The sequence below is a fragment of the Mastigoproctus giganteus genome, chromosome 11 (genome assembly GCF_048544385.1).
Source record: "Mastigoproctus giganteus isolate SK-2022 chromosome 11, ASM4854438v1, whole genome shotgun sequence".
Lineage (NCBI taxonomy): Eukaryota > Metazoa > Arthropoda > Arachnida > Uropygi > Thelyphonidae > Mastigoproctus > Mastigoproctus giganteus.
The window spans coordinates 48405588-48421905 of record NC_143585.1 but is presented as its reverse complement, the minus strand read 5'-3'; the positions used below and the strand labels follow the sequence as shown (position 1 = coordinate 48421905).

The following is a 16318-nucleotide window of genomic DNA, read 5'->3' as shown; positions in this document are numbered from 1 at the left end:
TCACACTGGGTGGAAAAGAGCACTGTACGAGATATTCCCCAGTCACAGACAACCTCCGATCTTCTATCTAAAGTGCTACAAGCCAGCATTTAATTACCTGTATATCTGTTATACCCAAACCAAAGCAGGATCACAGCCATTCATTCGTTAGGTAGCCCATAGGTGTGTAACCAGGAGACAGAGCTTTTCACCATCAGAATAACAACTGTAAGGCCCATGCCCGTTTCCAAAGAGAAGTGTTTTTCATCAACTCAGCCCACACACACATCCGCCCATGGGCATGTCATTCATCTCATAAAATACGCATCATGTTTTCAACACGATAAGCGCACAAAATGTATAACCAGACAGTATCCGTATTCGTTTAATAACATCAGTAGTTCTTCCCTGTGCGTCTTCACGATTTCCGCCGAGTTTTCAAAACACCAAAACATATTTTTGAATTCACAACAGAAAATGACAACAATTTAAAATACACTATAAAAAATAAATAAAACATATTTAGTATTAATTATAAAAAAACATTTAATATTGAAGTTAATATTATAAAATTTAATATTGTACTTAATATCCTGTCGGAGCTTCAATTGAATATGCCATTAAGGATAATAAATAGTAAATAGTACTAAATAATAAATGAATAAGTAGTCGAATGGAGGGATAAACAGAGCAGGGATGGACTGGTCTGTGACGCTGGTGAAGGCATAACGGCTGATATAAGTTTGTTAGAAAAAGGCTGTTAAACTTTAACCAATCAAAACCCCAATCTTTTCTGATTTCTCATAAAATAGCGATTACTGTACCCATGGTAATGGTAACCCTCCGACAACGCACAGATCTCTAAAGAAGAACCCAAATTTCCTGATAAATAATGTCTACAGAAATTCAAATCCAGTATCAACAAGTGTTTTTGTATTTTCAACCGATAATAGAGTAGAGTAGATTACGTAATTACCTTTCGCTTTGGGGCTTCCATAAGATAAAAATAATAAATAATAATAATAATAATAATAATAATAATATGCTTCCAAGTATCGACATTCCGATTTTTGTTGTACTTTTCCATTGTGTCGGTTTTAAAATTTAATGTAGAGGCTTTTCCAGAAAATACTCAGTGATTATCACCACATAATCCATTTTTAGCGTCGAAGTTGAGGCAACTAATAATTGACTGCAGCTAATTTACGTCATGAAAATTAAAATACGGGATTATTATTGGCCACAGATTTAAAGTTTACGTTCTTCATCAATATATTGTGAAACTTTAATGGCAGTGTTCCAAGCCAGGAATCGGGTGGAGTAGTACGTCAGATAAATATTCTAGCAGTATTTTATTTACTAAATCGCACCTCCCTTTGTGTATACACAGAGTACGTTGGAAACCAGACCGATTAATACCACTTAAAAGAGAAGATTCATTAGGAGCATTGATCAGCAACGATGAAGACGTGTATAGCAATACTAGTACTCTTCCTTGTCGTCCAGTGCGAAGGCGCAGGATTATGTGAGTTTTTCGACAAACTTTCTGATAACGATATCGGTATACTCTGCTTTGAAATGTTTCATTTACATTATTCAACCATTTATTTAAATTATATATTGAATATAATGGCTTTTAATACATTTCTTTCTGTCGATCTCGACTGTAGGCATTGGCTTGGACGTACCAATTATATCTGGTGTCGACGTAAGTGCATGCGGTATGATTGATGGATGTTACTGCTTGAAAAAATGCGAGATGATGCCTGGACAGAACATCACTTTCTGCGTTAAGTCAGGTAAACAGAGAAACTCAAAAATATATCTACAAGGTGTTTCACTTGAAAAGGCGCCGGATTAATCTCGCTTACTTCTAAGTACAGATCATTTTTCGTTCGGATCCTTCTTGTCGGATTTGGGCTGATATTTTTAAATTTGATATTAAAACGGAAGATTTTATCATTTCTAAATTGAGAAAAAAAATAATTAAGCAATTAATTTTTAAATCGTAAAATATAAACAATAATATTTAAATCAATTTTAATACCAAATTCAGCAATACAACCTACAAAATACGTTACAGATGACAAACAGCAAAAATTAGAAAATAAACCAGACCCGATGCCTTTTAAGAAAAACGTTCTCTGTACGATATATTGTATTGAAAAAAAATTTAGTCAATTTTTTCTTTGTCTGACATTATTCCTTCGGCATCATTCTTTGTGAAGTTCATTTTAATATCTCAATAATGCATCAAATCTTATGTCTCTGTGTGTTTTTCTTTCTTTCTCTTTTTCTCTTCTCCCTCCCTAAAAGAATAAGAGGAGCATACATGCAGATCCTACGTATGCAATATATTTGTAAACTATGTTTAGTTTCAAGATTTTGTTCTTCAACTGAAACACTACGTCTCTTAGTCATCAATTTATTGTGTCGGTAAACAGATCGTGTTGTATGGTTGGTGCGGTGGAACTTCAGCTGTAACCATTGTGTTACCCGATAAGGCCTTAAAATTGTCTTCATTTATTAAAGTGATGCACATTTCGTTCGATTAGTATGACACCTAGAGACAAAGACACTTAGATGTTATCCTCACTAAGAATTCAAGAAAATAAATTTTTGTTTGCGCTTCGAAGTCTGTGTGAATGTTTGGCGCATAAAATTCTAGCCGGTGATATTTCCTCAATCCTCAAATTTCCTCAAGGGATGATATTTCCAGAATTCCTGATGGAGCTGCAGTGTTACCGCTGAAAACCACAAAGATTTAATCAATCCGCAAGACAAGAAACACCTGAGTAGTTATAGAAACGGGGACACATGAAGGGGTAGCGAAAATCCTTAGCAACGCAAGAATTCAGTCGCTGGGACTAGCGGCCGAAACTCCAAGAAAAAAAGGCCCAGCGATAATCATTTTTGATGTCGACAAAGACCTGCCCCCGAATGAACTTAAAGAGGAGTTATACTATAGAAAAATACAGAGGGACCTTCTGTAGGCGGAAATGGATCAACTAATAACCCGAAATATAAAACAAGGTCTAGGAATGGAAATGCCACCAACTGGGTGGTTGAGCTTGCCCCATCAGTATGGCAAAAAATCAATAATCAAAACAGAGTTTATATTCAATGGGGAAGTCACCGTTTTAAGGAGCATGTGGCTGTCCCCAAGTGTTTTAAGTGCTGCCGCTTTGGCCACACCACACCACACCACACACACACACACACACATGCACCCAGGCTGAGCCAACCTGCGGACACTGTGCCGAAGAAGGGCACAAATACAACGCACGCCCTAATAAATCCGCCGAGCCCGTCTGTGCGAACTGCAAGGCACAGAAAATGCAACATGACCACTCAATCATGGATAATAAATGCCCTGTCTACCTAAAATACAAGAGCATACACCAGGCCCGAACCGATTATGGGTACATCGCATAAATGCTATAACACCAAGGAGATTATTATTTTTTTTTTTTTTTTTTTGCAAATTAACGCGCAGCGGGCTCGAGCGGTAGTAGACCAAATAATAAAAAAGCTGACGAAGAGAACATCGACGTTATCCTAATATAAGAGCCCTACACGCATAATAAGGAATTCAGGGGGTATCCCCCAAATTAAAAAAAATCGCCCAAGTGTATGGAAACACGCCATTGGCTGCTGTAGCGGTCTGAAATCCTAATATTACAGTCACGAAAATCGTACACTTTTGCTTGGCCTGGGCTGCATGTGTGCACCTTATTACACCTCTAAGAGAATTATATATCATCTCGCTGTATTGTAGGCTAGGGGAAGACATCCTACCTGCAACCAGATATATGCAGACAGTCCTTGCAGAACTCCCCAACGCAAAAATCGTCGTTGGCGCTGATGTTAATTGCCACTCCCAGCTGTGGCACAGCGAGACTGAAGACCGACGTGGGAATGGCCAGCGACTGGAGGAATTCCTTGAAAATTCCACTCTCACCGTCATAAATCAACCAAACAACCCAGCAACTTTTCCATACTCTTTGGAAGGCATGACATTCCAACATGAACATGACATTTCAACAGATTTTCATGGACATGACAATCTGTTGAAATGAAGAAAATGTAAGGAAGTTAGATCCAAACTATTAAATGAAACCAAATTTAAGGAATATCGCTGGCAGTTATGTGATGATTTTAAGGTCGTGTTCTCTTCGATTTAGTTTTATGTAGCGCCTTTATTTATCCAAAATAAGTGATTCTTCTGCTTGGACGATACTCGTTCAACAGAGCAGTACTACATTGTCAAGGGCTGGCCAGGTAGAGAAGAGTTCGTTTACCAGAAAAGTAATTCTGCAGCATTCATGTATCTTCAATTAGTGCTCCTTCTTCTGTTGAATTTAAAGCCGAAGTTACCAGAAATAGTTTATGAAGACTATAAACAAAATTTTCCAAATACTAACGAAAACAGAAGAAGAAAGCTTTGTCAGAATTATTCGATATATAGTTGAATTCACAAGTTTAGTGTATATATATACAAAGGGTACTAGGAAAGTTTTGCAATACAGCTTTGTTTATTTAATTTTTTCAAAGTAATTTCCTCTACATTCAATACACCTCTCCATCCTCCGAAACCAATCTTTAAACCAGTTCTGCCAAGTTTCACTAGGGAGTAAAGCACACTCGTTGTCCCAAGCCCGTAGAAGGTCCTCATCACTGGAAAACCGCCTCCCTTTTAGCTTCATTTTCACATGCGGGAACAGTGCAAAGTCGCAGGGAGCAAGGTCTGGATTGTAGGGAGGGTGCTCGAGAAGTTTTCAGTCCTGTCGTGGTCAAATATTCGGTGCAGGCTTTGGCGCGGTGAGCTGGAGCATTATCGTGATGGAGGTACCAGGTGTCCATTGTTGACTTTGGCCGCAGGTTCTTCATAGATCCAATGACTTTAGGCAGGCATTGTTCAGTATACCACTTAGCTGTGACTGTCTTCTGCGTGTCCAAAACGACACGTTCCACAATTCCACTCGATTAGAAAAATACAGCTATCATTTTCTTCTTTACAGATCGGGATTTTCTGACAATTACGGGTGTGTCGTCATCATCAAAGACCCAAACTTTGTTTTGAGCCTTGGTCGGCAGATCGTAATAGTACAGCCAAGTCTTGTCACCTGTCACGATGTTGTTCACATACCGAGATTGTCCCTTATCAAACTTTTTTAACATCTCCCGGCACCAAGTCACACGTCGTGTCATCTGCTCTTCAGTCAGTTGATGCGGCACCCAGAGAGAACAAAGTTTCTTCACGTGCAAATGATCTTGCAGAATCGAACGAATTGCTGGTGCATTTAGGCCCAAAGTATCCTCTATCTGTTGGTAGGTCACTCGCCTGTTTTCGTCAAGCATTTTCCTCACAGCAGTAACGTTTTCCTCCGTAACTGATGTTCGTGGCCTTCCCGGCCTCTCAGAATCCTCCAGAGTGAAATTTCCCCTTTGGAATTCTCTATACCACCTGAATATCGTTGTACGATGTGGACAATCATCATCTAGTGCAAGAGTCATTTCTTCTAAGCACTGGTCTATGGTTAAACCACGTACGAAATTACACCGCAAAACTGTCCTTATCTCATTTCGTGACCACGATGCCATCGCAAGCACTTTACACTCCCACTACTAATGAATAACTGAGCCCATCGACGTGGCGCGGCGGCTACTATGCACGTATGAACATGTCTCAACATGCAGCAACAAGCAGCTTCCTGTGATTCATTGTTGCGTCATATTGCAAAACTTTCCTAGTACCCTTTGTAGTAGGGAAGCATACTAAATATATATATATATATTTTTTTTAAATACTTATTTTATTTTTTATTTTCCTTTTTTGTGCACTATAGGTTACATTAATAAAGTATTAAAGCTTCTGGGAATAAGTGTGGACGTGACTGTCACCCTGGGTTCCCTAGGGGGTCGAGCTGTTGGCGCCATTATCAAAGACTGTAATAAAGTAGCTTGTGACTGCGATCTTGAACTATTAATTACGGTTCCCTCGGATTGCATGGTTAGTGCTGATTCAAAAATTAGAGTGATTGATTTAACCCCCTTTGCTATTATAAATATCGATCACATAAAACTATAAACACTTTTTTGCAGTTTAATTTCATGTGTTAATTGTATTAATTACAGGGAAAGATCATTTTATATATCGGAATAAAACTGCAATTGCTGTTTGTAGTCAATTTAAATCTCGGCCCAATCGAGTGGGAGATTTCCCCTGGTTGCACAAAGTAAGTAAAATTATTTTTCTTTCTGTAGCCAAGCAACAGTTTTTTACTTTTTGTACACCTTAAATTATATCAGGAATTTTATTAAATGAAGATTCTGTAAAACGATGTGTGTGTATTTGCAGAAATGATAACAGAAATGACATTAGTGACCTAAGAAATCCCTTATTAATGTGTAATTTCTTAGATCAAATGTCTAATCTCTTCCATCCTTTCTCATTGCCTTTCTTGCCGATCAGCAAAGTTCCCTTTCTCGATAGCTATTTAAACTCGGCATTTAAAATTCTGTTCACAGCCCTACTATAATTTTCCAAGTCGCAGCTTGAATCTTTAACTGTGTAGACTTATCGTGAATGAACTCATTGCCCTTGTAGGAATAAGTTCATTATTCTTGAGGTAATAACCTCTTTCGGCAGAGATCATAATTTCATTCTTACTGTTTTAAGTCAATGCCATGTATCAATCCGCAAATTTTGCGGATAAAATTAATTAAAATTTTAAAATTAAAATGGAAAATTCGCGAATAAAAATAAAATGAAAAAATTGCAGATAAAAATTATTACTAATACCCATTTTTGGGTATTAATAATTCATCTGGCTCCAATTAATTTTCTTTTGAGCAAGCCAGCGTGCTCTTTTGTTCAGAAGATGTGTTCTAGTGCTGATATTCTACTGAGAAATAGAGCACCCTACCTGTCCTTTTATAAGAGGAGAGTGATGTACCAAAGCAGAGATAGTATGGCATTCACAGTGATGAGTATGTTAATTTAGCAAAACGCAGTGTGATTGTTTCCCAGTTCAGAGGGCGTCTCTCTAGAATGTACCCATTGAAATATATACTGCCTTTCTGTATATTGTACTGTATAAATATGTACTGTATATTTATTATTTAATATAATCACAAGTGCCACAAGTGACACGAGAAATACAATCATAAATATCACTTTGGTGATCTTTAAAAGCCATTTCTTCTACTGTTGTACCTACAATGGTTTCCACATATGATGCACCACGAGAAATCTATCATTTACATATTTTTGCATATATTTTAGTTAAATGAAATAAATGTATTGGGTCCAATAAATTGGACAGGTAAGTCACCACTTCACAACGGAGTATACAAGTCAGCAGATCATTACCGTGCAGAGTTAAAAAAAAACAAAAAACAATAAGTTCACAAAAGAAATAGTTACCTTCGCAGGCGAGAACAGGATGAATCTATACATGACAATCACGAAGTGACCAGGGAGTTGAAGTCAGGAATAGTTCTGCATAATCCATCATTCATGACATATTACAACATTAAAATATAAAAAAAGAAAACATTAGATGCAGTATAAAAGCCTGAATTGTGTGCATTTACAACTTTCAATAAACGTTAATAAGGTGGAAACACAGAGAATGATATGAGGCCGTCTGTCTCAACTACTGTAGTTTAGTTACTCTGCGTGCAGTAAAAATATAAGTCATCACTCTTGCCGGAATCAATTCAGGACTTTCGAAAGCACAAGATAGATTATGCTCATACGCTTCTTTATCACACAGGAATCCTCGGAATTGATAGGAAACTAATAAACAAAAATGAATAATGTGGTCCAAAAAATGTTTACCTTTTCATTTTGCTGCATATAGTGAGGCAACAATTCAGAAACTGAGATTTTTTTTGAATTGAGATTATTATTTTTTTTAAATGAATTATTTTCTATTTTGCAAGAACAATTCGCAGATATGCTGAGGCTTTTGTTACAATAAACTTTCAAAAAAAAACAAGCGAAATAAGATGAGCTTCAGCATTTCTGTTCCTCTTTGATAGCGTTGGACTATCGTTTTAAATAATTTGATCTTAATATTTGTTCAGGTCGTGTAATTGTAATTATTCTCATTAATTATGCATTCCGTTATTAATCATTCCCAAAGTCTCGTCTTTCATCTAAACACTTGTTTTTTTATAAGTGTGTTGAGATTCTTCAATTAAAAAGTGTTTAGCATATCTCAATAGGCTTTTATCCAAATGTCTGGCTTCATTTACTGCCTACGCGGAAAAAAAAAAAGTTATCAATCAATCTTAACTCAAGTTCGAAAATGCTAAGAATGGGAAATGTGCTTAGTCTACGGGCTTTTTGAAGTGAAACTTCTTTAGGCGCGCTCTAGACAGTTTTCAGATGGGAGTAACCTGCGTTCGTGGATTGACAAAACACGCAACGAAAATGTGACAGTTGCCATTAGTAAACGCATTCCGGGCGCTCTGAACAGCCAAATATCGTACTAAAATAAATGCACTGGTTTTCGTGCGATCACCGAAGTTAGCAGTGTTAAGCTAGGTTAGTAAAGTAAGACGGAAACTACATGATGTAGTTGCCTTCCCTTTTTATGTTTTTTATTTTGTTAACCTGTTGAAAATATTCTTCCGATTTTCATGTATGATTTAATTTTGTTAATTAGTAAGGTACTAAAGTGTAAGTCTGCTTTTTATCATTAATTTTATACCTTGAAGATAATATTTCTCCAATTTTCGCTTATTTGAATCGCCGTTTAATAGAATTAAAATTCAATTCGTAAACGTGATCACAATGACCGGTGCTTACTACATATCGTATGGTGAACGGTATTTTATTAAGGAGTGTTCATCGTAAAGTGATTTGATCGTACACTGAACCAATTAAATTATTAATTGGATAAAATATTAGGGCCACCTGTAATTCCTTACATGTACACATATAACTATTATGTCTGTAAATTGCGTGTTTTCTCTGGTTGATTTGCCTGTTTTACTGGGACGAAAAACCCGTTTCTGGGGTAAAAAGAAAAAAAAAAAACCTCGCTATCTATGACTGAGATCGACTAACTCAGCCACAGGGTGAAAAAAGCCCATTAAAGTTCCTCGCGTCATCCTGGGCTTTTTCCACCCGGTGTGGGGAGGAGGGTGACGATCCACTGTGCTACCCCCGCAGACCCTGTGAAGCAATCGTAAAGCGGAGGTCCACTGTAGTGAGCGTTGTAAGGCATGTAGCGCACGTACACTTGCAATGCGTCAGTGAATTGACAAAAATAGCCAAGAAAATACGACACGAAATGATTCATATCCCTTCCCACCATTGTAGCACTCCGTACCAGGCACGAACGACGCATGACCCAATCAGTACCCCTACTGATTGCGTCATGATATTTCTTTCGTCATTCTCCACCGTATGTAATAAAAATTTCGACGGAAAAGAATTTATAATTCAACTTGCCGAACACTACTAGTGAGCATTGTAAGGCGTACAGAGCACGTATACGTGCAACGCGACCACCGAAACCACCTCCATTGAATACAAAGGAGAGGTCCAAGTTATTTCTAAAGCGGAAGAAATTACAGCATGCGATGGAGCTGATCAAAGAAGCTAGAGAAGATCCATCCACATCTTCAAAGCCTTACATCTCGCCAGAAATGTTAGAACTGAATTTGGAAGAAGTCATCATGGCAGTTGATAGTGAAAACGAAAACGAGTCCTCGAAGCCCAGTCGTAAACAAAAAGCGAAGAAGCGAAAATCGACTTCCAGAAATATTCAATCAAATCGTTCAACAGGTAATACACCCGAGCAGCAACAAGATTTTAAGAAACACCGAAGCATCCACTCACAGTTTAAACGTACATTCCTAATTAATGATTTCGGTTCGGTCTGCTCCGTGTGTGCTCGGATTTGGTTCAAGAACAATGTGAAGATTGTAGGAGTTCGAGATCTTCAAACAGCATTTCCAAATGAAACTTTAAGTCAAATGTCGACCTGTAACAGCTATCGTGGCTCTCTCAAGAACAAAGTGATTCCGGCTCTATCCAAGTCAAATGATTTTAAATATCATCCGATGCCACGCACTTGCCAAAATTAGATTTGGTGACAGAACATCTCATGTCTCTGAGGCTCCCATTCATGAAGATTCGTCACCTTTGGCAGTCATACGGTCAATAGGGGATCCTCGGATAAGTGATAAATGTTCGATTAAAGAAATTTCTCTTAACTTCCGCTATGCATTTTCGGCACACACACAATTTGTTTTCAGTTCCTGAGTGAAAAAAAGTTCATACATCGAGAGTTTATCAGTTTCACGTAAATTGCAAAGTGTTTTCTCCAAGGAATTATGTTTTTTTTCTTGCCCAAACCAGCTAAAATGACCAGAAAACACACACAATTTATGTACGTTATACACATGGGCACATGAATTAGTTTTCGGGTGGCCATAATATGAGATATATTTTTTTTTTAATCTTCTCTTCTCTTCTCTGTAATAAAAGCTATTAGCGGCAACCTTTCTCTCTCTCTCCATACTTTCTCATTAGTTATGTCTTGAAGTTTCTCTTGCATTCTGGATAAACATAAACCAGCTTATTTTATTCCTACTTTTCTTCTAATTCGTCAACTGATGACTTTTATTACATTTCCTCCTACAATAACAAAAACAATCTACTCAATGTCTTCTGCGATCTTTCGCAGAAAGAATCTTGAATAGCCAAAACATACAATCCTGTTGGCATTTCTATCCCTTTATTTTCAAAATCTGTTCTAAAAAACTGTCATATTAGAGCACATCAAGGGCTAACTTATATGTCTATGTGTATTCCACGAATTCTGTGTGTTCTTTAGTAAACCTGCCTGTTTTAGGACGAAAAACCTGAATTTGCGTGCAGTAAAACCTTGTTATCCACTCATGAGTCAGCTAACTCAGCCCTCAAAAGTTCCTCACGTCAATAACGTGAGGAACTTTTGACGTTATTGAAGAAATTCTCACTAGGGCCCTTTCCACCCGGTGTGGTGAGTACGGTGATTATAACTTCTGTGCTACTCGCATAGACACAACCTGTTCTGCAGAACTTATTATCCTGTTTACAGTCGTATTTTTACACTCTTATTCCCGTGGCGTCTTTCCTTCAGCCAATTCCTTTGTCAGGTCATTTCACTTTTGCATTCACTTGCCCAAAGATGAGTAAAGTAACCCAGAATATCACCATCGGGTTGACACTGATGGAATGCATATTGGCGGATGAATTTCTTCCTTTTCGAACAATCAGTCGGGTTCATTACAAAGGCAGTAGTTATTACAATTACTTCTTTTCAACATTGCAATAGCTCCTACCTTCTTTTAGAGATTTTGTGACAGTATGCCATAAAGCGAATCGAATGCCAGGTATTCGAACTGATAGTGCAAAGTCTTTGCGTCATGATCTGTACTGTCTTAACTGGTTCCTGATTGGCTGTCAGGATCCATTTTGCTCCTAGAACTATTATTTTGTCCTCTCGGTTAAACTACGCCATTGCACCAGTGTCAGTTACTAACTAAAAAAATTCTAGTATTGAAAGATTTAATTTCCTCCCAAGCTTATGTTATGCCTGATTTGAACTGTGTTTAATCGCAATTGTTTTCAGAATGACTAAAACTTTTGAAAAAGAATGAAACAAAAACAGAAATAAAGAACTTTACATATCAGTCTAATGAATTATATTTTTATCTATATAGGTTGAACAGATTCGGCATGTGTTCCCCGAGATTTTAGCCATTTATGAATCTACCAAGATGGAATATCTAATAAATATTATGTATTTCATACTTGAATTACACAGGATGTGTGTATACAGATTTGAATGCAAATAAAAAAAAATTCTATAGAGATTGGTTTGTTGATTTTCTTCATCCTTTCAATTGCTATTTGTTTATTCGAGATGACAAAATATATTCTACATATTTACATGTTCAGAACGTTAAACACTGGTGACTCTTACAATAATAATTCATAAGAAAAGATCTCATGCGATTTATTCCTGTAACCCATGGTGCATTTCGCCGATTTGAATTTTTTTTCCTAATTTGAAATATTCTTGTAAACCAAAATACGAATTAAAAAGCAAATTTTTATATAGTCCGTATGGCAATCTACTGTTCTTTTTTTTTTGAATAAGTGTTTTATGTACGCATTTCTTTATGCATTACTGTAGATAAAATAACTAAATTATTTTTTTAAAACACGAAAATATGTTTTTTATTTATTTTTAAACACCATACGTAGTTTTAGGAGCACTCCTAGAGGAACCATGCAAATAATTGGCCTAGAAATGCCTCTGAAACCACCGATGGGGGATCACGAGATATTTTGAATTTTAAATGTGGCCCACACTCATGTGGACATGTATTTTTGTAAATGGCGGCTCCTAGAATGTCAGTTGAAATCCACCTCGTATTTCTGCGAAGAACAGTACCACTGCTAAAGGGCTAGATATATGAGTAATGTAGGTTTGTGTGTATTATGTGTGTGTTCTATTATTGTGTAGTTCTGGCCACTTGAGTACCCAGAAGCATCAGTCCCCTGGAGAGATTATTCTGGGTACTCGTCCACACCACTAGAAGGTGGACTAGCCCCAGTAAAGCTCGTACTGTCTCAATTCGAAACTCTGTCCCACCTGATGTTGCGAAAAGATGGGACAGATTCCTCTTGAGGGGCTCATCCAGAGGAAAAAAAAAACTTGGAAAAAATTACTACAGAATGTATCTATAGTAATCAGAACAAAAATATGACAACCATAGAACATATCTGTAGTAATAAGAAAACGTATAGAGTAAAGGCAGCTGCTTAAATAATCTCATACTTGAGTCAATTATGTTTGTTTAATCAACACATGTTTTCTTCTGCCGAATGTAGCAATTGCAAAGGCCTGAAACATTCTAAATACGCTTTTATTCTCAAGAAAATCACATCACATTTGTGTCCTGGTATGAAATTGACAATACTTAACTGAAAGGGCAAACGCAAGTCAACATAATGAGGATATTCGTATAACACTTTTCTAATTTTGCTGTGCCACGCTCGAACATAAATCGTCATCTGTTAGACCCAACTGAAAAAGTTTCTCATTTAGAGATCCGTATCCAGTTACAATGAATAAGGTGTCCAAATCCAGAGGAAACCATGCTCTGATTACTTTATTACATAAATACGTAACATCTGGTATAAACAACCTAGTAACTTGACCTGCCAGATGTTGACCAACTCATTCCAGCATCTTTTCTTCCCAGCCGGACAATCACTCTATAAATTTATTTTAATACCCAGGTATCTAATAGTATCAGTACTTTTAATCCTGTAAAATATACCACGATAAATAAATTAAGTATTAAACATGATACCTTAGATGGTATCATGTTTAATACTTAATTTGTTTTAATAGTAAATTTCGGCATAGTACAATTTCCAAATTTATTCACCTATTTATTTATTTACATACTTCTCACCTATAAGACATGAAAACTAAACGCTGGTGAAAAAAGTTGAGCATTACAGAGTATAGTTAGTACATTGCAGAGAATTAGGACAAAATAATCATTTGTGTTAAAATATATACAAAATTATAATTAATGAAAGTGAAAAGTAATTTCTTATAAATATATAGAGGTTATGCGTATACTCCTTAGATGTGGAGATTACTTAGATTGGTAGAGTAGTTAATGATCACTGTCAAGCTGAGCTTCTTCAGAGAGACCTAGATAGACTTCAAGAATGGTCAGAAAAATGGCAGCTGTGCTTTAATCCAACAAAGTGTAAGGTATTACACCTGGGAAACAGTAATCCCAAAATAACTTATTCACTTGGTGGAGTTCAACTAAACCCAGTACTGGAGGAAAGGGACTTGGGTGTTACGATACGGTCAGACATGAAATTCTCTGAGCATTGTAAACAGGTTGCAAGGAAGGCCCATGGTGTCCTATCGATGATCTATCGAACTTTTGCAAGTAGAGATAGGGACGTGATAATCCCATTATATAAGGCCTATGTTAGACCACACTTGGAATACTGTGTTCAAGTATAGAGACCGCACCTAAAGAAAGACATCGAGCTTCTTGAAAGGGTGCAAAGAAGGGTAACTCGCCTGGTGAGATCGGCAAAAGGGCGTCCTTATGAAGAAAGACTTCGAATATGTGGGTTGCAGAGTTTGGAAACTAGACACCTTAGAGGAGATTTGATTGAGGTGTTTAAGGCTCTGAGAGGCATCAGTAAAATGAATGAGGACAAAATTTTCAAGATTATAAATGATGCTAGAACTAGGGGACATAAATTCAAGTTACGCGGGGAAATGTTTAGATTGGACTGCAGGAAGTTTTATTTTAGCCAGCGAGTTATAAATTACTGGAATAAGTTGCCTTCATGGGTGGTAGAGGCCGACAGTTTGGGGAAATTCAAAGGTCATCTGGATAGTACTTTCGGGTAAGGGAAGCGCATAGGATGATAGGATTAATTTCCTTTTTATTTAATTTTTAATTTCATTTTATTATTTTTATTTATTTATTAATTATTATTATTTATTTATTTAATTTTTGTTTTTATCATTGTTTTGTTCGGATTTTTTTTTTTTTTTTGGCTGGTGCAGCATAAGCCATAGGCTTTCTTGCACCATACGGCCGTTACTAATACTAATACTAATACTAATTACTCCTTAGATGAAGACGAAACAGAGGACTAGCAAGCAAATGTTGTGTACGATGGAGAGACAGTGATAATTACTTTTATGAGGAGAATTCCAGAGAGATTTAGTAAAAGGTATTTGTTGGAGTAGAGATGAAGAATTATTAACAGAGTTCATGCTATTGTAAACAAAAAGAGACGCGTATAGTTGTCGTCTGAATCGAAGATGGACGATTCTGAACCGATAGCGAAGTTCTTCATGCTTTCGATGATACAAAGCAAGGTAATTTCGAAAATATAAAAAATTTATGAATTTTTATATAAAATTACATTAATGTTAAATTATAAGAAATTATAATTTCTTATAATTTAACATTAATGTAATTTTAATTCTTTAAAGACTATGGGAAAGATATTCGTTATTGCGATAGTCAAAAACAGGCGGTATAAGGTGCGCGTGGAGAAGAAATATACTTTGTCACTTTTAAAAAGTTGAGTAAGAACGAGAAAGCTTAATTAAACTAAGTCTGAAGATATTATGAGATCGATATGGCAAGAGTGATAAAAATCAGATCAGAATAAGACATCCAAGTTCCTTAAATGTGTCAGTACTTGTAATTACAGAATTTCCAATATCAGTGAGGACCAATGGTCGAACTGCCCGATTTCAACAGGAGCAACATGATTTACGTTTCATCGAATTTGGAAACAAGTAATTTTTCTTGAGCCAGAGTGAGAGGGAATCAACATGGGATTGAAGTTCATCACTGTCAGTTGATGCAATAATAACTTTGTAAAGTTTGAGATCATCTGCATAAAACTGTCCCCCAACGTTAGCAGAGTGAGCTAAAATGGGCAGATCATTAATGTAAACGATAATGAAAATTGAAGATAGGGTGAGCCTTGAGGAACACCTTTGTGAAAAAGTAAACGAAGTTGAAGGCCATTCGGATGGCCTTCAACTTCGTTTATTATTATTATTATTATTATTAGTCATATTGTACAAAGAAGCCTGAGGCTTATGCTGCACCAGCCAAAAAAAAAAATTTCCGAGTTACGCTGAGAGAGAGAGAGAGAGAGAGAGAGAGAGAGAGAGAGAGAGAGAAAGAGAGAGAGAGAGAGAGAGAGAGAGAGAGAGAGAGAGAGAGAGAGAGAGAGAGAGAGAGAGAGAGAGAGTAGAAAGGAATCACCAAGGAAGAGAAGAATGATGATATCCAGCTCAGGACCCTGCGTTTGCCAAGCCCACTCACTAGATGTGAGCCCCTGGGGATCACTTCGTATTACAGAAAGTTCACGATTGCTAAATTCAAGTGAATCAAGGAAATACAACAAAGGAGTTGAAGACCATCAGATGAAAACGTGACGAGAAGAAGATCGATGTGGACAGATTCAAATACAGGTGAAATATCATTGAATACGGAGCCAATTTGATTTCCTTTGTCCAAATTAGTTCACAGGAAATGAGAGAACAAGGCGAGATTTCACACACTGCAATTTCTTGAAAGAATACCGTACTGGTGATTCTTGATAAAAGGGTGAAGGTAGGATTTAATACACTGTTCAACAAAATTAACAGAATAAAATGTTTTTCATGAATTATTGTGAATTTATTGTGAACGGTCATAAATTAATCGGGCCTTTTTTATTTATTTTGTGAGGAGGGGCTTCTTCTTA

At 36.7% G+C, this 16318-nt stretch overlaps 1 protein-coding gene across 1 annotated transcript; it reads left to right on the top strand.

Moving 5' to 3' along the window:
* Positions 1-1381: 1381 nt before the first annotated feature.
* On the top strand, positions 1382-11752 carry LOC150077984 (uncharacterized). Its single transcript, XM_090384899.1, has 5 exons — positions 1382-1504; positions 1650-1778; positions 5829-5992; positions 6118-6218; positions 11710-11752. Exons 1-5 carry the CDS (start codon positions 1441-1443, stop codon positions 11744-11746), a joined length of 495 nt encoding a protein of 164 aa, XP_090241025.1. The 5' UTR covers positions 1382-1440; the 3' UTR covers positions 11747-11752.
* Positions 11753-16318: the final 4566 nt, after the last annotated feature.